The sequence below is a fragment of the Atractosteus spatula genome, chromosome 9 (genome assembly GCF_055471065.1).
Source record: "Atractosteus spatula isolate fAtrSpa1 chromosome 9, fAtrSpa1.hap1, whole genome shotgun sequence".
NCBI classification, from domain to species: Eukaryota; Metazoa; Chordata; class Actinopteri; order Semionotiformes; family Lepisosteidae; genus Atractosteus; species Atractosteus spatula.
Window position 1 is genome coordinate 7433826 of NC_142714.1, and position 23893 is coordinate 7457718.

At 41.7% G+C, this 23893-nt stretch overlaps 2 protein-coding genes across 4 annotated transcripts; one reads left to right on the plus strand and one right to left on the minus strand.

The window, feature by feature from the left end:
• Nucleotides 1–521: 521 nt before the first annotated feature.
• Nucleotides 522–6230, minus strand: dhrs7 (dehydrogenase/reductase 7). 2 transcript variants are annotated; one of them, XM_088925125.1, is made up of 8 exons: nt 6155–6230; nt 5306–5453; nt 4579–4731; nt 3937–4043; nt 2826–3065; nt 2181–2303; nt 1611–1826; nt 522–619 (listed from the first exon to the last, which is right to left on the minus strand). In XM_088925125.1, the coding sequence occupies exons 2-8, from the start codon at nt 5433–5435 to the stop codon at nt 572–574; spliced, it is 1017 nt and encodes a 338-aa protein (XP_088781251.1). In that variant the 5' UTR covers nt 5436–5453; nt 6155–6230; the 3' UTR covers nt 522–571. The 2 variants fall into 2 exon arrangements, with proteins under 2 accessions (XP_088781251.1, XP_088781252.1); XM_088925126.1 differs by having other exon boundaries at nt 6080–6163.
• A 2193-nt stretch (nt 6231–8423) lies between these two features.
• On the plus strand, nt 8424–22566 carry ppm1aa (protein phosphatase, Mg2+/Mn2+ dependent, 1Aa). 2 transcript variants are annotated; one of them, XM_088924812.1, is made up of 6 exons: nt 8424–8874; nt 10390–11245; nt 11538–11655; nt 14842–14953; nt 16264–16321; nt 17647–22566. In XM_088924812.1, exons 2-6 carry the CDS (start codon nt 10412–10414, stop codon nt 17674–17676), a joined length of 1152 nt encoding a protein of 383 aa, XP_088780938.1. In that variant the 5' UTR covers nt 8424–8874; nt 10390–10411; the 3' UTR covers nt 17677–22566. The 2 variants fall into 2 exon arrangements, with proteins under 2 accessions (XP_088780938.1, XP_088780939.1); XM_088924813.1 differs by having other exon boundaries at nt 8468–8874; nt 22298–22566.
• Nucleotides 22567–23893: the final 1327 nt, after the last annotated feature.

Sequence of the window (23893 nt, forward strand, 5' to 3'; positions counted from 1 at the left end):
GCCCTTGGAGACAGATTTGCTTGTGCTCCAAATCCACAGCTTAGATTGAATATAAGATACTTTTGAATTCAACACTTAACCTCACCATGAATTATTTACTACTGAAAATAACTTTAGAAAGAGTTGTTGCATCAAAGTCTTGTTTTGGCAAAGATGTAAAAACACATTCCTCTGAAAAGCACTGATTGCTTGCTCAAAGATTAATCTCATGGCTGGCTATTGTACCATAGTCGGAGACTCTTAAAACATTAAGGTTTTCTCTTAAAACCACCAATATGATGGATGAGAGATGCCATCATTTTAAATTAAAAGCTGCATTACACATTGCCATTTGATCCCTCACTTACATTTGCACAGATCTGAATGTACACAGGAGGAAAGATACATAAAGAAAAGTCCATTAAAACTCAGGAAGTGCTGAATCTCCCATTCCATTAAATAGTAAAATATAAAGTGAGCCATGCAAGTTAATTTAACATTTCAACTTCATCTTGTAGCAAAAAAAAAACTTCCAACTCTGACAGCGAAAGATATTTTAATGACAAAAATCAAGCAAAATGAATAAAATGCTTCAGGAAGTCTTCGTCTTGGGCTTTGTAAAATAAGCTGAATCCGCATCCTGCAGAGGAAACAAAAACAATTACTGGACAGTCTAATTTATAGTTCAGTATGTCTTAGAAATTACAGAACCTAGTTGCTTAAAGTACAGTACTTCATGATAATGGAACGGCAATTCTGAGAATTTCCAAAACAGGTTTTGGATATAATGGACAAAGAGTCATAGGTCTGGGCTGCAATGAGACGGCAAGGTTAACGCACAGTAAGGGAATAGACAGTTGAACTGGAATGTTAGCCCTGACAAGACTCTTGTTTAATGCAGAAACAATGATTTCCTTGCTTAGGTAACAGCCAAGTGAGAATTTCCATTCACAACAGTGTAAGAGCGTATCATGTTAACCCTCAGATCTCCAGCAGGCTGTTCTTTCACTCTGTGGTACAGAGGCAGCCTGAGACAACTATTGCTGGAGGACAGACACTGTCATCCACGTCCTTGTCATTTCCAGATCTCCTATTCTGTCGGGCAGGGGGAAGCTGGTGACAGCGCCTACATCCTGCATGCTCTCACACCCAGGCGAAGGCTTTATGAATTCAGGCCCTGGTGGGGATGCTACTGTATTTGTCAACCTGTACCTCGGGCTGGTTGACTCCAGTGATGGAAACCAAGCACGCCTAACAGCTGGCCTAGTGTATTCAAGTCTTTTTCCTCTTCCTCCCCATAATCCTGCCAGCTTCCTAATGCTTCTGAAACTGGATAGAATGATAGGAAAAAAAAGCCTTTGCGAACTCACTTTCTCATATTGCTCTACCTCTATTCATTCTAAGTGAAGTAAAGCCTCTACCAGTGCCATAGGTAAGTAGTCCTACGCATAAGTGAGATAACATTTTAACAAATCATTAAAATGCTACATGGTAAAAATGTTGAAACCTTGACAGACTTTCAGGACCTTGCAAAATATTCAATTAAAAACATAGAAAAACACAACACAAGAAAAGAATGGCTTAAATTTCAAGTCTTGGTATGATACTCCAACTGTGTGTTTTCCACTGACCAGCCCAGCTCTGAAGTTCTGCACCCTCTTCCTGCCAAGCCAGTCTGTCAGTGCCCAGGCCCAGGTGGGCGCGTATTGCCACAGGTAGCAGAAGAGCAGAAAAGGCTGCTGGGAGATCCACATCTCCTTCAGGTGATTGGCCATGCCCACCAGCATGAGGTGGACACAGCGAGACGTGGACATCTTATACTCCTGGTCACCGACGTTTGAATTGGGCTGGAGAGAGAGAGAGAGGGGAGGCTGCCAAGTTAGATGTCACTGTTTCCAAGAAGCGTTTCTACTCAGCAGGAGGAAACGGTCACTATCGCGCACGCTTGGCAGCGAGCCGTATTCTGCACAGAAAAAACTGAAGCAGAGACTCGCACGTCACAGCTCAACAACGTTCATCACTGGGGTACACTGGCTGTGACGGGGATGACTAAGAGTGAAATGTTTGTAACTAACCTGAGATCTACCACCAGTTCACTTAATGAAGTAACAGGGTGTGGGGCCAGAAGGCAAACCACAAGAGGGAATGCAGTAACTGGCATGAAAACCAGGGGAAGTTCTGGCCAGCAGGAGGCGCTTCACCTTGCCCAGGTCCTCTGTGAAGGCGTTGCCGACGACCTGTGACACAACGGGCCCTGGACACACGGTGCTGATGGTAATCCCGGGATGCTCCGTCAGCTCCGTGCGGAGGCAGTTGAAAAAACCCTGAAGTGGGTGAGCAAAGCGTCAGCTACAGGCGTGGAAGACACCGCTTCCCCTAACCGCGAGCATGAACTGCATCAGCAACATCACGGTGTCAGGTTGTGGGGGCTGGGGCACCGACTGAAGAGTTTCGGGATTTGTTACGCTTCTTCGAAAAAGCTCATCAAAACATTGTCTTATAATCGGGGTTCAGAAGTGTAAACTACTACTTTAAAAAAATGACCAGTTCCATTCATTTACCTGGCACAAAATTAAAGCAACTGAATACCACGCTTCTTCCTCATCATCTTTTTCCAACTGCAATGCCAATCCCTTACAAAATCAATTTCCATGTCCTGTGTGATTCCCCTTTGCCCTCTAGGGAATACCCATCGCAGTCAAGCCTGTATCACAAAAGCTGCTGGAAATGGACAAAACTGTACAAACTGGAGCTGGGGATTCATTTCCAACAGGAAGTGGAGCTGGAAAACAGGAAACAAGCCCCGAGCCAGCGCTCCCAGGACACACGGGGTGGTCAATCCTCACCTGCAGGGCATGTTTACTGGCAGAGTAGCCGGTTGCCAGGGGCGCGCCAGCAAAGCCCATCACGCTGCTGACGGTCACCACCATGCCCACCCCGCGCTGCACCATGTGGGGCAGCACACACTTCGTGAGCGATATCGTGCCCAGGAAGTTCAGATCCATCAGTGCCTCGTACACTTCCATCCTGGTGTCCAGGCACAGTGACCGCTGGCTGCGTCCACCATTATTGACCAGGATGTCGATCTGCAGAAAGACGGCGTATGACAGGCGTCAGCATCCTAGATTCTGAGGTGGGGGAACTCACACCTGCATCGCCTTCACCTTGGCACCTTAGGTGATCATTTCTCAGGTAAAATCAAGACCATTGCTGTGAGCCGTCAAACATCCCTCCTCACCAAAGTGCAAGAGGTGCACAGTACTGTATTTATGCCTCGGCGCCCATGGATGTTAAAGAGATGTGATCAATGCCTATGTCCCACTCCAGGCCCGGCTCTGCTGTAGTGTGCGATGCGCGTGATGCTGTAATTCCCTGTAATGGCGCGAGCAGGAGTCCCTGACCATCACGTCTGCCCGGCGGCGCAGCACTGACAGGCGCAGGGAGGGGCTGGGATGTCGACTCGAATCACGGTGAGGGGAGCTGAACTCCTGACCCCATGAGCGCCGCTCCCCTCGCGTCCCCCAACGCGCTGCCTCACACACAGCACACACACACACGCGCTCATGCGTGCACACACACACACACCGCGCTCAAAGGCTTTCTGCAGATGCAACCACACCATATTGCTGCATTCACAGGGTGTCCTGTCTGAATGACTCCTTAAATAATTAACAAATAATTAAGATAATATTTAAAATATTTATATTTAAAAACTCCCATGGCATTCCACTCTTTCAGATCGCCTTTCTCCCCTCATGACACAGTATTTTTTTTAAATGACATTTGTAATGCATCTGCTTTGTGCTTTGTTGGCTGACCAAGCTTGTCGGTGCAACCACGCAGCTGCATTCTCAACACACACATGCACGGTTAAACACTCTGGAGCAACTGCAAATAAACAGGAACTTCACCCTCAGAGAAAAAACAGGAACCACTTATTAAGGGCAAGAGGCTTACATGGCCAAAGTGCCGGATGGCGGTTTTTGCTATTGCTTCATGAGAGCCTCGCTCCATCAAGTCGAGCGGAAGAACAAGAATGTCCTTTTCTTGCAGCCTGCTCCGCTCTGCCAATAAAAAGGAGAATTGTGTGCTGAATTCATTGCAGGAAAGGTAACATTCACACTCCAAGTCTAAAAGCATGGTGTCTTATCATCCCCTGCTCCTGGGAGAGGAGTATTACACTTCTCCGGCCGTGTGCAGCATGTTGGAGATGCTGCTCTGCTAATGCTCACAGCAGACTCCCTCTGTGCGTGCTGCACAGCAAATTCAGACCCTAGAGTCAAAACCGACACTAACTAAAGCCTTTTTTAATTACTGCATAACTATACAGATCTTTGCTAGCTCAGGAAAAGTGCCAGCATTCTAGCAAAGATCAAGCAACCCGTGTGTCCTGTTATTTACTACATTCATGTTTGGAAACCCAGTTTGACCATGCACTGGGCAATGTCGCATCCTGCTCAGATAATCAGAATTTTAAACCAAAGTCTTAAAAAGGCCGATTCCTCCGCCAGCCCCGAAGCACCGTGGACAGGAGGGAAAGTACTAGCAGTAGTCCCCTCTGCGGTTCTCACTGAGGGCTTTCACTGGGAACACACCCACCCACACAGCTGCGCTTCACCCTTTCCAGCTCGCCCTCTCGCCGGGCAGACAGGATCAGGAAAGCCCCCAGGCTCGCCAGCTGGTAGGCCAGCTCTTCCCCAATGCCACTGGACGCTCCTGTGATCCACACCACTTTGCCACACAGCTTGTCCTCTGTTGAGCACAGAAGCACAGAAGGAAGAGCACATCAAAGTCAGGCATGGATACATTTGGATAGTAAGTTCCTGGTACACTAAAATCCACAGCACTGTCCCCATTTTGACACATAAATATAGGTTTGAGTGTAGAGCAGTGTCAGTCTGCAGGCTGCAAAGGAGAAAGCAGGGGTTAATTCCACACTGGGAAATACAACACACCTGTATCAGGGTTTCTCTGTTCAAGACTTAAAGGGGAACTGCAGTCCCAATTTTCTCAGACTAGTTGTCAACTCTCGGTAAAAAAATTAATTCATTGACGTTATACAGTAGAACAATTTTACAGATTTTGAATGAAGCACGAAACCGTCAACTTTGTGAAAGCACTGTACATTCCCACGGAACTGCGACGCCATTTGGATTTAATTCCATTTCTTTTCCTTTTCATCGTGGAATTAACCCGTGTACGTTCTCTTCGCATCAGGTGTATGATTTGAAATCCAAGGTGCATGTCGCACACCTCGAAGACCACATGCTTAGCACGACTGCGCTGGCTGCCGCGGTTATTTGCGCAGAAACACAGCACTACTCACTTGGCTTGCTCCCAAAGGCAGCTGCCCACAGTAAGGTGAGGTCTGCATCCGCGCACAGGAACCGAACCAGTTGGACCAGCAAGCACAGCCCTGCAGCGTAGCACAGCACGGACGACACACTCCAGTCCATGTAATCCCAGCTCGGTCTCTACAGTACACAAGTAAGCAAACAGGCCAGGCCGGCTTCATTTTTTTTATTAATAAAACACACACACACACCAGACGATGTTCATGTGAAACTTTTTTGCCTGAACATGCTGACATTTTTGTGTATTGTAAGTATGATGGAATGACATTAATTATTAGTTAATTTGCATGTTTTATCAATTTGCACAAATCACACCGATAAACGTTTATCTTTCAAACGATCGTTAATACGCTTTTCGTTTAATAGGCAGTTAATATAGCACTTTTCTGGCAGAATTTGCGAAGCCAAGGCACATAACCAACGTTACTGATAAAATGGGCCACACTACGAGGATTATTCACATTAACATTACTTTATTAACCCTTTACAATTTCTTGCATTAGGAATTTGTCTTTTCGCATACCCCAGCTTGCTCTCCATGAGACACACAGTGGAGAGAAGCTTGGGGTCTATGTCTTATCGTGTCAAAATCTAAACTTATTTGCTGATTAAACGCCCTTTAAAGTGTCAGCACAAAAGAATTCAACAAATACAACGACTAGAAAAGCACCATCAAGCTGATCGAGCAAATGAAACCACAGCGAGAGAGACACTGTAACGTGGTGAATAAAGTGCAACGCGAATACCCCGGAAAAATGGTTAGATAAATCGTAAATTCATTGGAGACTCAAAGTGACGCAGAAAATGACCACCTCACTCACCAACTCTCCTCACACTCGGGAAACAACCCTTCACCCCTTCACACAGACCTCGCGCCTGCGCAGAAACCCCCGCCGTGATGTGGATGTGTACTTCCTGACCAGGACAACCTGTGCACAGCCCCCGGGTTACCTTTCACCGCTTCTGCCGTGGTGGTGTTAAATCTTTTACAGGTTCTAATCTCATTGCAGTCACTATTGAATTCGTTAATTGTACTTTTACAGGTGAGATAAACATCAGCTACGAGTGTGTGTAGTGTGGCATAGAAGACGAGACTTCTGTCTGTCGTAACTGCACACTTAAATTACTTGATTTTATCATTCCGATCATCTTTGCTCAATGTGCTTGACAAATTCACAATAACAACAATAATTTAACAAATCCTGCGTTCCAAAAATATGTCTTTAAGGTGATTTGTACTTATTTTTTAATACTTGGAGGGGGAACCACACATTTCGTCTGCTACCGTGACGAGGGTGAAAGTCTGGGATAGAGTTCACCTTAACACCGGAAACACACCTCCCAAAAAGCAAATACTTCCGCCAGCATGTTTCTGCTGAGTCTCTCACAGGCGATAAGCGAGCTGGACTGTGTTCATCACCTGCATATTGGCCGTAGTAAGGGTGATCAGCACATTAACAATAATATTAATCTTGTAAATCAAATATAGCTCGTTACCTTGGATTTGAAGTTAAATTTGTTTTTCGGGTTTTGTAGCATAATTACGAGCTACAACTGAAAACATCGTCAGATAAAATGGGGAATGGTTTCAGCTTAGTCTAAGAGTGTCCCAGTCATTGGTAGCACCAAATTGAAAATGATGTGTGCTCAGAGTTGGTAGCTGCTCTTGGGAGGTTCATTTTTATAAAAGTAACACATCACACATTGTAGAATGGCACACAGAATTCCAATAAAGTAAACGTGTTTTCCCAGTTAAAGATCTGTAAATTAATCAATGAAGCATTTGTCTTGTATGCAGATGTAATCAAAGAAGAAAGAGTACAGTGATGAAGGCTATATATGGGCATCTATAATTCTTCTGTAAATAAAATCAGAACGTTCCAAGATAAAGGAGTACACACATTTGAACCTGTGTTTACCTCGAGGGATGTGTGAAATAGGATTTTTCTGCAATATAGGAAGCCAGCCCTACATTTGACTATAGCTTTTACTTTATTGATGTGTTTTGGAATTTAAAGCACTATTAAACCAGGTGCATAGATGATCTAACATTAAATATTTTGTGATTGCGACTAAGGCAGCAGTTTCATCTGTTTGTGTGAAATAGTCTAAATATAGTTTGATTAATACAGATCACAAGAAACATAAGGAATTTCATGCAGCGTACATTGCAAATCAGCTATTACTGCTGATTGGGTGGGTCCAGTTGAACAAGAGCTGGTGTTGTGGATGTGTGATCTTCTCATTGCCTGGGTGGAGAAAAGACTTGGGTCGCAGGAAACACCCTGTGGAACTCGTTGAGGACTGGAAAAGGCTGTTGCACACATCTGTCAGATTTTACACTCTATGTATACAGTTATGTAAACCAGGTAAATGGAGTGTAATTGTCCCTAGTGGATACTTCCTCAGAAGGTTGGATGGATTAAAAAAAAAAATCAGAGGAACCACTGCAGTAACTAATAAAATAAGAAACACTGTAGCCACCTGATTCCTTGGGGCTTCAGCATATTAAAAAAACAGTACAATCGACAGTAATGCCACAGAAGAGACCCCTGTTAATGTCATACTTTTTATCTGCTAGATCTAAAATACATTTATATTGCAGATCTGTTATCAATAGTGATTAATCTAAAAACACAGCCCAGTGATATGAAAGCAGATGTTACAACATAACCTACTCCAGTGAAATTATAGTGCAGCCTAAATTAGAGATTAGGTAAAAGAACTAACAACAAGGGGTATGATCAATGGAGAAAGCCTTTAAAAAGAATTCAAAGCACTGATACCGAGAAGAATTATGATCCTTGTTTATATCATGGAAAAACAGAAGACAAAAGGGTATCCTGAACACAACATTTGTGCACGACTTCAATTCTTCAGAGTCTGTAATGCGATATCGTGCAATGGCAGCAGTTTTAAAAGGAAAAGGTTATAGAAGGTCGTTTGTATTAATAATAAAAAAAAAACTTTCTGCTATTGATTCCGCCCATCCTTGAACATTACAGCAGAAATCGCCCAGCTCTCGTCTGCCTTGTACCCGATCGTGATGATGTAATTGTTCCAAGCACGCAACCTGCTGTATGTACATCCGGGTCCTGGGCTGTCGTTATTAGGTTGTTAGGTGCAGGCTCTCTCTCTCGGGGAGGCTGGGGTTGACTGCTGAGGTTAGGAGCGCCTTCTCAAAACACGTTGGCGTAGAGAGAGAGAGAGAAAAAAAAAAGATTAGATTGCATGAATGCTCTTTGAAATTTATTTTTTCCTCTCAAATGAAAGTAATGCATCCCTGGCTCACCCAGGACGGAGAGCTGCGCTCTTTTTCAATCTGAATGCATTGAAAGGCGGTTTCTCCCCCTCACCACAGCTCTATCTCTTTCTGTCTCTGTCTCTCTTTCCCTCTTCCTTCTTTCTGTCTTTCCTTCGGTGTTTTTCTTCCCGGTAGTCCTTCGCTGCTGTCGCTACCGCCGCCGCCGCTGCGTTGGTGTTATCTTTTTTTTTTAAAAAATAAAAAATAAAAATCCCGCAGAGCTCGCTTCTGATCCAGGTAAGTCTCGGGGAGCCGCAGGCAGGGCTGCGCGTCACGGCTGCGGACCGACACTTGAGCCCGAGGAGGGAGGGGGAGGGGTAGGCCGTGTGAATCCAGTGATAGGGGGCGCCTAGGCCTCAGGGACGTCTGTGGCCGGGCCTACTGCGGCGCTGGGCTGCTTGTTTACCCCGGGATTGCGGGGCTCTGGCAAACGGAGCGGAGTCCCGAGAGAAACGGGCCGTTTAGATCATTTTAGCGGAGGCGAACGGCAGCCGTTCCGTCTTCCAACATTGTTTTTTTTTCCTTCACCGCTCTGAAACTTTCGAGGAATACGTAGGGAGGGGGGGGGGGAACAACCAAAAACGCTAGCAGCGCTTCTGTCGGGAGGCACGTTAAAGGTGAAAGGCAAGACCGCCGATCTCCTCGTTTCCGTGGGCCTCGCAGTTGACAGCTGACAGCGGCCGAAGGCGGAATTTGGATGCTGTTTGTTTACTGGGGGGGGGGGGACAGCCTGTTTGTCGTTACCAGGAGCGCGTCATGAAACACCAGCAAGGCCAGACGAGCCTTTTCGCCTGTCCCCATTTTTAGCGATTTTTATGTTGTTGTTGTTGTTGTTGTTGTTGTTGGCCGGTCGCCGTCTAGGAAGAATGTTACAAAAGTGCTGGTTATCCAAAAATACAATGACCTGTTTCAGCCACTTGCTCCTCTTTGTCTCCTTATTTTATGCACGTGCAGTTGGCAAGTGAATTTAGCCTTAGGCCGGCGTGACTTGAGTATTAAATTAGTTTAATGCATGCCAATTACGTGGAAGTGATCGACTTCGTTTATAGTCATGTGCTTGTACTTATATAGCGCTTTTCTGGACACTCCACTCAAAGCGCTTTACTGGTAATAGGGACTCCCCTCCACCACCACCAGTGTGTGGCCCCCACCTGGATGATGGATAATGATCACCACACATCAGCTATCAGTGGGGGGTGAACAGAGTAATGAAGCCCTATCACGGCCAGGGAATATTAGGAAGCCATGATTGGTAAAGATCGGGGGAAAATGTGGCCAGAACACCAGGGTTAACGCCTTGGTTTATTTAAATATTTCAACATATCGTTAAGGTATATAACTACCACATAGGCATTGAAAGTTCTTTTTTCACTTAAAACCCGACAGTTTATAATTCCTCTCATTATGGCCTTTGAACTGTATTGGTATCCGGCGAAGGTGGTGTAGTGTGCTAACCACTTGATGTGCAGAAACCCAAGCTTTATAGAGCCGCGATAGTTATTTCAATGTTGTAGGTGAGTTTTTTTGCTGTCTTTTTTTTAAATGTGAATTTTTTCCTTGTAAACCAGCTCACAGACGCACATGTAGGTGCTTTAACTGCGAAGGTATTAATCATGCGTGCTCCTGCAGGTAGTTCTTGGGCTTTTGCTGTAAATCAGCTCGCATGGTACGTTTCTGGGGATGCGCCATGAGCAATAGCAGCAGCTGACGATCTGAAACCACCTCTTCTTTTTTTTTTTTATCCTCCTGCAGAGTAAAATAAAAGGAAAACAAAATGGGTGCGTTTTTGGACAAGCCAAAGATGGAGAAACACAATGCCCACGGGGAGGGCAACGGCCTGCGCTACGGGCTGAGCAGCATGCAGGGCTGGCGGGTGGAGATGGAGGATGCTCACACGGCGGTCATCGGCCTGCCCGGCGGACTGGACCTGTGGTCGTTCTTTGCCGTGTACGACGGGCACGCCGGCTCGCAGGTGGCCAAGTACTGCTGCGAGCACTTGCTCGAGCACATCACAAACAACCCGGACTTCCAGGGGGCCGCCCCGGAGCCCACGGTGGAGAACGTCAAGAGCGGCATCCGGACGGGCTTCCTGCAGATCGACGAGCACATGCGCGCCATCTCCGAGAAGAAGCACGGGGTGGACCGGAGCGGCTCCACCGCCGTGGGCGCCATGATTTCCCCCAAGCACATCTACTTCATCAACTGCGGGGACTCCCGGGGGCTGCTCAGCAGGGCGGGCAAGGTCCACTTCTTCACGCAAGACCACAAACCCAGCAACCCACTGGAGAAAGAGCGCATCCAGAACGCGGGGGGCTCGGTCATGATCCAGCGCGTCAATGGGTCGCTGGCCGTGTCCAGGGCCCTGGGGGACTTCGACTACAAGTGCGTGCACGGAAAGGGCCCCACAGAGCAGCTGGTCTCCCCCGAGCCGGAGGTGTACGAAATTGAGAGGTCCGAGCCCGAAGACGAGTTTATAATCCTTGCGTGCGACGGCATCTGGGATGTCATGGCCAACGAAGAACTGTGTGACTTTGTCAGGTCCAGGCTAGAAGTGACAGATGACCTCGAGAAAGTGTGCAATGAGATTGTCGACACTTGTTTGTACAAGGTAAGCTCGGTGAGGTTTGGAAATTGAATGCTGCCGGCTATGCGCTAGACAGACCCGAGATGGCTGCAGTGTGAGGGATCGCGGTTTTTAAAAACGCAAAGCACTCGTCTTGCTTTCCACTCTGGAAGTTGTAATCAAAAAGGCTTTCGCTGCAGCTGGAATCAAGAAAGCTCTGATCGTGAGTTCTTTCTTGCCCTTGAAAGTTGTCGCGTGCGTCGTGCGACCTGTGTGGCGGATGATTACGTCCTCAATGGGACGTAACGTGACTGATGTCTTCTTTTTCGTCTAACAGGGAAGCCGGGACAACATGAGTGTGGTGTTGATCTGTTTCTCCAGTGCTCCCAAGGTATCCCCGGAAGCAGTGAAGAAAGAGGCAGATCTGGATAAGTACCTGGAAAGCCGAGTAGAAGGTGGAGCATCTAAAAAGGCTAATAAATAGTTACATTACATAAAGCAGCTTAATTAAATGAAGTGTACTATGTGGTATCTCTAGTGGCCAATAAAACTCATGAAAACGTGGTATACCCATATAAAAATCCTAACGTTAAAATGCTGTTATAATTGACTTATTATAGGCATAGTAGTATACCAAGAGTTTTGTGGCTTTAGTGCAGAAGTAGTTAAACCTGGCCGTTTAACTCCTTAAAGAAACAAAAAGCGTTGTTTCTCGAGAGCCATTGTTATATTTTGCCAAGTAAATTCCAGTTCTTTCGTGCCATAATGGCTCCACAATGGCAGCTCGATCCCATTTCGTTCAGTTGCCTGATGAAGCAAGTGTTAGAGATATCACTTTTGCATGATCCAATATGCTAAAAAGAAGTAATTATCTCTTTTGAAGGAAAAATATTACAGTTATTTAAAAAAAAGAGCTCTAAACGCTTTGCAGAAATGTCAGTATCTTGTCATAAATGTATATTATGAAAGCTGCTATATGTAGGGAACATGTAATAAAGAGGCCAATTCAGGATTGCTGTTTCATCTATATTAAAAGTATACAGTATATACATAAAGCACTGTTAGAATATTCCGGTTTTAGTATAAACTCATCATCTTGGTGCTTTGTAATCGCATCTATGAGTGTAATCATTTAACATATCTCATAGCTTAGTTTTTTTGCACATACTTTTATGCTGTGTAAATGTACAGTGAGACGATGGTAATTGAAGTTAAAGAAAGTGACAACTGAATATCTGCAGTTACAATCCCAAAGACTGAAGGCAACTGTGATGTACAGTACAGCAGTTGTTGACGACAGCTTTGAATGCTGGACAGGTCAATTAACCACAAAACCTTCAAAAGTCTTAACTAGCAGTAAGACCCTTTTTCAGGGGACTCTGACCATATTTGCCCATAGTCTGAAGTTGTTTAAGGGTAGGAGTTGTAAAAGAGGTACTTTTCTATTTTCCCTCTTTTCCCTTTTTTTACAGCATTAAGTAAAGCTTAAAACAATGCATTTTTAGAAATCCAAGGCCAATAGCAGACATTATTTAATTACTGCTTTACTACATTTCACTCTCTGTCACAGTTAAAATCTGGTCCTACAGTGTTACGCACTGTAAGCAGCCTTACAGGTATGTGCTACAGCAGGTAATTTTATAATTTTGTTGTGCTCATGTCTAACTTGTGCAAGGTACTTATGGTATTTGAAGACAATAAGTTTTGACTTAGGGAATGGGCAGGTTCATTTCAGTTACGTTTTTCAGATAGTTAATAGTATTCACCGGTCTTGGTATGATGAACATAGTGTGAGAATTTCATATGGTGAGTGGTATGCTATTCAAGGTCAGGGGGATGTGATTGGAAGGTTGCTAGTTTGAATCTTCAGTGCACTGTTTAACGTCTTAGATTGCAGAATTGTTTTGCTTCAAAATCTTGGTAGTTTATTTTATTTTTTTGCAATCACAACATTGGGAGCAAGTCCTGACAGATCAGGCACCTGCAGAAGGTGGTGGGTTTTTCTCAGGGAGATGTCTGTCATTGAAGGTAAAGTATCTCATCAGTCTTACTCCCACTCCCTGTGCTTCTGTATTGATAATGTACTGCAGGGGGTCTTGCCAAATGAATTGACTGCCTTTGCAGTCTTTCAATCCTGCACTCACATGTGGGGGTTGCCGATTACTTAAATGGGCTTTCCAAGTTGGTGAGGCAGTAAAAATGCAGTAAAAACTATTAATCTGGTTAACCACAAGTGACTCTGTTTATCCAGTGCTATTAAAGATTAGACATTACTAAGCTGAGCTCTGCATATATTGGCAGTGGTATTTTGTGAGGAAGAATGGTAGCAGGTGGTGACCTGGAGGAATCGGGAGGACAGCTGCCTGCACCTAGTGTTCCTTGTTCACAGGGTGGTTACATATGAAAGGAGAGCTTCACTTTAGGAAATTTGTTTTTTGAGAAAATTTATACAGGATTATTTATTTATTTTATTTATTTAAAGGTTACTGTATTGTTGTCTGGTACATTTGTTTATAAAGTTACCTGCTGGAACTAGTATTTCAGTGGTGCAAATTTAGACTTAATTGACCTCTTCACTGGCATTAACTAGGGACCATCATGTCTTTTACTGAACTAAAAGTACAGAGAAGGTTCATGGGTTTGCACTTTCAGTTTTTTTATACAGTGTATTACTCTAATAAGAGATGATTTTTGGCATACTGTAACCATTTAAAACTAACTTTACATTTCCAAGCATCCTTTCTGTGTGCAATTTTGTCTGTGTGTGTATTTCAGATCTTGTGTTACAGTACTTTTACGAGTAGGATCCATCATTTTCTGTTTTCATGAAGCTAACGCATAGTTAAACTGGATTTTTAAACGTTAACTCCAAGATGGGTCCAAGCATGGGTGTGAAAGCAGGTTATTGCCTAGAAGAAACGGAGCCAGTGAAGCAGACTTGCGTTTCCCTACCTGTAACTACAGATTCATTATGTCTGTTATAGGTCTTATTTTCAAAGGTTTTTAAATTTTCTTAGCTTAGTATTTATATATGGGGATTAGCTAGAAGTAGAAATCTTTATTTTTGTACAGTAGAACTCAAGCATTAGAAGTATGTAGAGAATAACTGTGATGTTGTTATTTTAGATGTTAACGATGACTCTAATAAAGATATTTACTGAACTGATTCTGAGATCCTTGGCTTTTTTATTCAAAGAATTGATAGCCTTAGTCACACCAGTGTCGGCTTTTTATTTTATTCAGCTAAGTATTCAGCTAAATATTAAGAATGATCAGTTGCAACTCGTTAACATCTTAAAAAATGTATTTAAATTATACTAGAAGGTATGTGCTCAGGGATGATGTAACACATGATTCAAAGTATGCTCTAGTACAAACAAACCAAGCCCAACACAATATTACTGAATTTGTAGATTTTATTTTTTCCTGGGTTGTTTTAACGCAGTTTTAAAATGAGTGGGGGGGGGGAATTAACACTTATGCAGTAACATCAGAGAGAAACATGTTTAGCTGTCAATGGTGACTCACATTTTGCTAAGATTTTGTGTGAAAGTTTTTATTTCTAACATGCTTATAGTAAGTGATAATTCTGATGCTTATGCGGGACATCCCACTTACCAAGAAGTCCTTCTGATTCCCAGAGATCATTAAGAAGCAGGGTGACGAAGGAGTGCCAGACTTAGTCCACGTGATGCGTACATTAGCGACGGAGAGCATCCCCAATCTCCCGCCAGGGGGGGAGCTGGCGAGCAAGTGAGTGCATTGTGGGTGTAGCCTTACAAGTTCATTTAGTCATGACTGAGTAAAGATCTGTGGAACCATTATCTTTCCACACAGGCCTATGCTGTTAAGTCAGCTTGCATTGACATTTTATCAAGTGATATATTTTTGCTTTTTTTTTTTAGCTGGTAATGCCACCCATTCAGAGAGGTTGTAAAACTGCATCACAGCCTTCCTTTTGTGGGGAAGGGTGGGGTCTGTTGTGGGGGGTGGTGGGGAGTGGGAACAGATAGCAGCAATCATTTTAAGTGTCTGGGCTTGTCATATTTGTTTTTGGTGGATATAAACCACTGCATGTGCCCTGTGTTCAACAAATTAATGCGTTTACTGGCTACATGGTTACCCCTCCTTGTTTTAAACGAATCATTGCCTTTTGTCTATCACGGGGTTTGACTTAGTTCTTGATGATGTATTGATTATCTCACATGGCACAGATGCTGAATCTAAATCATTCCCAGTTCAGATGCAACTGTGCTGGCTGCTTTATCTTGTTTAAATAGTAAAAGTTGTGAATTAGGTTTTTATTCTCAAGTAGGGGGCAATTAAAATTAACTCCCAAGTGGATAGATTATTTTATGTTGCAAATATGATTTTAATAATATGTGCTCTGCACGACAGCCATTTTTCATGGCAGTTTTATGATTTATTGAAAACAGCACTATGTGAAATAAGCTCCATGTCAGTCATGTTTCTGGAGTGCAAATGAAAGATTAAATATTTGCGGTACTTAAGGATACAATAAACCCTGTGATGTTTTTATATACTGCAAAGCATGCATTATTTTTTTTTATTGTTAGGCATTAGACATTAACTGTAAAAGGCAAAGACCTGACACTCTCCCGCCACATACTTACATATTCCGCTTATTTTAAAAGGATATAAAACATGTTTTGAGTGAACCACATTTTTTTTTTAAAGAAAGCGATTTGTTTTTTCATGGATGAATTGTAAATAGGATCAGGGTTGTACTTGACCCTGTTTAAGAGACTGAAAATGTCAGAGAAACTGGACACATGAACTGTAAGCAGTCCTGCCTGTGCCTTTGATAAACTCCTTATCTTTTCACCAAAAACATACATTTAGGAGAAAGATTGTTTGGACCCTTATAAGTTTCTAATGAGAATTCATGATTCTTTGAGTAAGTGTTTCTGCTGTATTCCTCAAAACAGAAACGTTTAGCAATCTGATAAGCATGGTTTTCTTGAAATGAAATGAGTGAATAAAAAGATGTTCAGCAATATGCATAACACAGGGATTAAATCTTCTCAATTTCTTTTTTTCAGACGGAGTGTTATTGAAGCCGTATATAACAGACTCAACCCATACAGGAGTGATGACACAGTAAGTATCTCCCTTTAGCCTCAGTAATTCTGTCTTCCGTTGCTTGTGTGTCCGTTTGGTGTAAGGTTTTTGTTTCCATACTTTTAATGCTTTATTAACTAATTGGCATTAACTGTTTTTAAACTGTACAAAAATGTGCTTGCTATTTAGCACTTTCCATGTTAATTCTGTGAATCTTCTGTTGCATGATCAAATTTGGGTTTTGGTCTCCTGACTCATAAGATCATAATCACGATCTCTAACCAAGATTTTAAAGCTGCTCTGAACCAAAAACAAGTACGCTTTTTTTAATGTACTTATTTTTTTCCAATGTACTGTAATACATAAACATGGGTCTCCATCTGAGTGTTTAAATGTTATTTTTTGGGGGGGGTTATGTTTAATTTGATGGGTTTTCTTTAATTTCATCTCATTACCCAGCAATCATTGCCGTAGTATCTGCATATTCCCTTTCCAGGGCTTTAATGAGCAGAGATGACAGGAGAAAGTATTCCATTCTCCTCCATAATTCACAGTTTGTGCAATTTGTCATGAAGAACTTACTATATTACGCATGACGCCTATTAATTATGTAGCCTTTTGCGGTGGAAAAGGTGTTCTGCCTTGTCTCTGACTGCTATAGTCTTTATCAATCTTTAACCAAACAGCCTAGAAATTGGGAACAGAGTTCTGAAAAAAGTATACGAGACTCAACTACAGATTTATGTTTGTCATTTAAAATTAAACAGCAGAAGCATTCGCTTGTTGTTACACCTTGTGCTTAACTTACTGTGAGTCTTGGACATGGATAAAATATTTAGAAAAGTAATATATTAAAAACACACTGGTTCCTCCGTTCGCTAATGATAGTTTTTAAATCTGCAGTTCGGCTTGCAAAGGTTATGGATCATCTCAAAAGATAATATTTTTTAGAGACTGATTTTTTTTAGTTTTAGTGGTCTGTCAGCCTGTCCTTTCTTACATTGGGTGACAAATTGATTTTTCTTAGAGACAGCCAGTGTTGGGTGGAACTGTCATACATTCACTTCCTGTGGTTGTTTTTGTTTGGGATTAAATCTCCTGCTGGCTCAGTTCTTCCACCATCCCATCATTTCTCAAACTGTTGCTGTCCCTAGGGCACCATTCAGACTTGTAGCCGTCCAGCCGACTCCCTGTCGTTGTACAAATAACCGGTCAACACCACCTGTGTTCACTGCAAGTGTCTTTCCACCCCAGAGTAGTTATCAAAGCTTTTTTAACCCTTTTCAGTCTGGGATATCCAGAAATTGCTGTGCTTGTGGACACTCCAGGCTTTAAAGGGTCTCTTCCTCCTTTTCTTTGTAAAGGACTCGGCATCGACCGACGACATGTGGTAATACCGCCTGCTTAGCACAGAGTTTACATACAGCCACCAACCAAGAACACCATTCATCAGTCTGTCTACCGTCAGTCCTCAGAGCTTTTATTTTAAGAAGGGAATGTGCGATTGGGAAGGAGGAGATACAGAAACAGCTACAGTACTGCAACTATCTGCCCAAGGGAGTGAAGTGTTCTCCTTTCCTTTGTTCTTTTCTTTCTTGTTTTTTTTTTCTTGGTCCTCAACAAAAAAAAGAAAAAGTCAGAACAATAATGGAAAATTTTATTATAAAATTTAAACAATTCTTTACTGTAATAATTGGACTCTAGCTTTTTTTTGTGTGTTGTATAATTTTTTTTGTTTTTGTAAAGTGCAATTGTCCATGTATAAAAGAGAAAGCAAAAAAAAAAGCGCCTGTATTTAATGAAGCTTGAGTTGGTTTAAGTAAAAACTAAAAGCACTGTCTGCCTTTTTCTGGTCTTCTGGGATGCAACAAATATTTGTTCAGTGAATATTATTGTTAGTCCTACTGATTTTTTTTTTCCCTTTTATTCTTTAAAGAAACGGGTAAATGACAAGCAAGCGCCTGGTAGACCTTGTTAATCCAGCAAACAGAATCGTGGCTCATGACGTTCTCTACCTACCGTCTCTTTTGGTTTTCTTTTCTGGTATGTGTGACTCAGTCCTGGCTTTATTTTTATCACTGGAACCCTATCGACTGCTTTTGATCTCGCCTTTTCATCCCCTGACGCCGGGATCCCCCAGGTCAGGCCTGACGCCGTCCACATCCTGCGTTAAGCCCCTTAGAGTGGGTTCGCTCTCGACCGAGGTGAACGGCGCCCACTGTAGAAGTGGCTTCATGATACGCGCTCCCCGCTCCCCACCCATCGGAGCTGCAGTGGGGTGACTGTTCGGAAGCCCAAAGCGGTTGTCTCCTCCGCTCTGAGGCATGCTGGGCCTGCTTTCATACCCTCTCTCCCTGGCGTCCGAGAGCCTGCGCCCTGACGACACTAATTATTTTTTATGTTTTTTTTTTCCCCATCCGCTTTTCAAAAAAAAAACTACAGATGCTGAGTGAGCAGTAGTACCTTTAGAGTCTTCTTGTTTCCCCCCCCCAAGATGAAGGGCTCTTGTAAAACCAGTTTGATGATAAATGTTTGAAAGAAGATCTTTAAGGGAGTGTTTTATCAATGAGCTGTTGGGTAGCTGCTGCAGTTTGTTCTGTTTGTAGAAAACTGCTTGTTCTGAGGTTTAGTTTTTATCATTTCCCTTTATTTAACCTTAACTATGAACAAAAAGCAATGCAAGGAGGGGGCCCTAGATTCTGTACATCTTTTCTGTGTGATTTGATTTACTCTGCTGTTAGCAGATAATTCACTTTCTCAGGAGTGGGATTGGCTGAGGTTGCTGCTATTATGTGTAATTGAATGCTTTGTGCAGAAGATTTTTAAGACATACATGCTTCTCTGACTCTAAAGCTATATTCAAAATTTAGTGATATATTTTTGAAGATTTTTAATTGTCACCAGTTTTCAAAACGCATTGTGGCAAAACCGGTGTGTTTTTGACCTGTTTTTTTTTAAAGAAAATGTCACTAAACATGAAAGAAAATAGATTAAGTCTGAAGCTTTTTAAGGTTCAATAAAAAAGAAATCCAAGTAAATGCTTGTTGCTTGTAAACTACTTAGCTTCTGGAGATTAAGTGTACTGATGTAACCAACACAGGGTGTATTAATATTCAAACGTGTTCTGTGAAAACTGACAATCTAATGATGTAACCCTTAGCCACACATTAGGAGTATATTTCTTTAAGTTTTTTTAAATCAGTGTTGATGGCACTTTTTTTTAGCAGAAGATTACATTTAGAAACAGTGGCTTACCCTTATCTCCTGCAGCCAAGTAGTGAGAATAAAAGTCTGAAATTAAAGACTAAAAATGTATTAGTCTGAAAAAAATGGATGAAGTTAAAAACATGCAAGCAGAGGGTGCTAGTATTTCTCAATTTCTTCTTATCTGTAAATGTACAGTCATGGGCAAAAGTTTCCAAATCCTTTGCAAGACATAGGGTGTGCAGACATTGCATGTATCGTGAAAAAACATGTTAATGTACATAGATTTTATGTTTTCATTTTATTATCCATTCTTTATGTATATATTTTAATCAGTTTCCACATTTTTCTCATTATAAAGGATGTGCAGACTTGTGGCCATGACTGTATGACGACAACCTGCCTTCTGTGTACGTGAATCTTACAGCTAATGTAGCCTTAAATGTCAGCCATGTGTAAATGGAGGAAAAATCTGATGTTTTTTTCAGCCACAAGTTTTTCCTCTTCATTTTGTAAGGGGTCCAAGGTAAATTCTTGCGCGCACGCACTCAATATCAAGCTGTTCTCTTTTCTCTGTGAGTCACCTTTAGATTTTTTTAGCACAGTTTGTGTTCAGATTGTACTGAGTTAATTTATGTTGCTGAGCCCTTGTTCACATAAATAGTAAACCAGTTGTTTTAGAATTGAAAGATCTATGCATTTTGTTCTGGTTATAAGCTATCATTTTTCTTGAAAAATTATAAAATAAATCCTGAAATCATTCATGTATAGAGATAAAGTACAAACAAGGAAAATTTAATTTGCTTAACCCACTTGAAACATTTGCATTGAGATATTTAAGTGTTCATACTTTATTTTTATGGTTTATCTTCAGACTGGAATAAACATTTTATTTTAGAGAAAGCCTTTTTTAAAAACATTCACTTTTGCTTTTATACACTATTTCTTCATATCCACTGTATAGCTTTAGAATCTGAATGGTGTGCAATAGGTGTTCTGGTTACATAGGTGTCAGTGTTACATTTAGAAAGGTAAATCGAAATGACCGTTATATACCGAAAAGCATTTTCACTCGATATTCATTCTTGTTAAGTTTTATGTTCATTACAGTGGGTGTGGTTTAAATGTCTTAAAGCTGTTTAAGGTATTAAATGTGCTGTAGTTATTTCTTTTTTTGGACACTTGCTTCTATGTGGTAATAATACTAAAACACACAGACTCCTCCTGGGCTTGTAATTGCTTGAATGAGATCAGGGAAGCCATACAACACAGAACAGAGATACCGGAACGAATAGTAGAAAATGAAACGACTTTGGCAGATTGTTGCTTAAATAATGGTATACGGTTTTCTTACGTTTCGTAGCAGTTATACAAGTTGATGTCATCAGTTGGTTCTGCTGTTTCAGCAACACAAAAAGCCTATAATACCTCATAAGCATACACTAGTGTTAGCACCTGCTTGTTGTCCGCTCTCCTTTCATAGTGAGCATAAAGTTGGTTTAAAGATTTTCATTACTGCACAGACGTATTGGTCTGGTCTGTTTTTTTCCCCCACTCGTCCGTTTCAGTCTTTAGGGGAGGAAGTGTCGGGTGGGGGATGGATTGGGTCTTCAGTTATCAAGGTTCTCGTGCATTTATATTTCTACAAAGGTGTCGATTTTACAAACAGAGCAACACATGATTTAAATGTTATTTAAAAGTACTAAAAGGGTGCCTACTATGATTGCTTATGGTTTGTAATATCAATTAAATTTTCAAAAAGTGATTCATTTCTCCCTCGTGTTCAGATACCCTTGGTAATTATTGACCCTTCCTAATGGTATTTGAACATATACTAGAATCATACTTTTGTAAGTCTGATGATGATGAACCACTATTGTGTATAATTTAAAGAAAAATCATTTGCACTGATCTGTGGACACATTTTTTGAGGATTTTTTTAGGAAAAAATCCCCACCTCCCCAGCAGGGTTGTAGTCTACTGGGAGTGATAACCAGCAGACGTAAAACATTTTTAAACCATTAAAAAATAATGCTCATATTTGCTCAGAGGTCCACACGTGACAGCGAACACCTAAATTGAGACATAAATACGTCATATTCTGGCATCAGTGTAATTTTAAAATAGGATAATGGCAGGCATCACTCTGTGACCAAGTGTTTAAAATTGCAATTTGGACAACTAATGAAGCCCACCCTGCTAACTTTTAATTCACTGATAAGCTCACCATTTTGCCTTACTAAATTAACTCTACCCCAGCACCTGCAAATCTGGTTCCTTGAATTTGAAGGAACTAGAATTGCTTTGTTGGTCTTCATACAAAAGCCTCATCATTTTAACCATGTATATTTTGTGGGTATGTGTTTTTATTTTCATCAAATAGATTTTTTTACCTGGTGTCTCAGTAATCAAATGTTTTAAAAAAAAAATCCATATATATTGAAGCTTGGAAAGCATGTTTGATTGCTTACCCTTCAAAAGATGTAATACATATGGAACAGTAATAAGATTTTCATGTTTAACAATAAAAATTATATAATAAAGCAGAACTATTTTCATGTATGTAGATTGTGTAATGCTATAGTAAATTATTGTCCATGTTGATTCAACTGCTACTTAGAAATCTGCGTAATTGACTTTACACAGAGGTTCAATAATTGTATATTTTGTATTATGTACTGATTCCAAAGGAGAAAAATATTTGTGAAAAGCTTTGTTCCTAACCTGAAGACTGTACTGTCTGTTTGGAGTCAGTTGAACAAATTGCATTCCTTGCTTGTGAATTGTTGCTTTTTCTTTTTTTTTTTGCAGATGAGACGATAAAGAGTTTGAAAATAAATTTCTAGTTTGCAAAATGTGCCACTAAATAAATGGGTAATTACCTTATAGTTGTAAGTCTTCATCTGAGTTTTTCAAGTCTACAAAGTGTTAGAATGGCAAATGCAATATTTTGTGAAAAGCTTGACCTGTTGAGGAGAAGGTGGGGGTAACGGTTCTAGAATTATTAACTGTTAATATGAAATGTTGCATTTTACAGTTTGTAAAATTCATTATTAAAAACATTGCTCTTTTAGATACAACAACAGTTTCCGATTTCTCAGAATTGCTGTGTAAGTTTTGGTTTCACAATTGCTTGCTGGTAAAGGGTGCTTTTATTTGCAGGAGCTTGTTTTGTCAAGCACTGCAGTTTCCCCGAGCTGGTGTAGTTTCAACCTGGAGTTCAAGCACACCCTTTCGATATTGGGTTGACTCAGTGTTGCTAGCCAGCAGTGATCAGGATTCCCCAGGAAGCAGTGTACAATGTGTCAAACAACACCAGGGCGGGGCTGCTTTGAGAGAGAGGTTATCTGCGACTTGCATTACAGCCAAGACCCTTGGGGTTTGCCAGGTGTCAGGGTAAACTTGACAGCTCTTACCGATAACACTTCACTCTTCCAGTCAGCAGCATTCCTGCCTTCTAGTCAGATCTCAGCGGATCTTGGAAGAGTGTCAAGGATGGTCCTGGTCATCCTCAGTTGGGAGACCTCTGAGGAAAACCAGGATGCTGCTGTAAGTGGTGGTCACTTACGGACCAGAACCTCTAAACCTGTCTCTCCGTAGTGACAGGAGATGCTATTTGTGCTGTGCTTTGGATCAGATGTTACACTAAGATCCCAACTGTTTGGTTATAAAATATCTCATGTATTTGTCATAGGAATAGGGATGGTTAACCCCAGTGTCCTGGCTAGCTTTCCTTATCTTGCTAGTACACAGTACAAAGCACCTCCTTAAGTCAGTTGGTGAAGTGGTTTCTCATTTCTCTACCTGATTTGCAGTGTCATGGAGCCCCTTATAAATATGTGCTCCTTTAGGGACAGAAAACTCTATACAAATGCAAGGACTTATCCAGTTCCGATGTGTAAGTTGGCTGATGGGTCTGATGAGCTCAGGTTTTGAAGGAAGGCTCACATAGTCCTTGCCACCCCGACCTCCCCACAAACATGTGCTATGACAGTTGTACCAGCAAAGCCAAACTGAGCAGCAATTGGAGAGTCCATATTTGGGGGGGGGAGATGGGCAACAGTGTAGAAAGTTACCAAATGTAAAAACTTAAAAAATAATTATTTTCCAAAATTGGAAAGGTTTTAGCTGGTGTCTAACAAAGTACCAATTTTGAAGTTGATTTGTATTCTGACTTTAAAGCCGTGCATCATTTTGACTTTGCCTGTTTTGCTGTGTGGCACAGTAAAATCTCACTCTATGGCTGCCCATCATAAATTCCCTTTCTGGAGTTTTGCTCATTGTGAGAATCTGTCATTAAAAAGAAAGTGCAGACCTGCATGAGTGTTGTTTTAAGTGAATGGCTATGTCATGAGGTTATTTTGTCAAACACTGCGGTCCTGAGCCCTTATCTTTGATTTTATGACT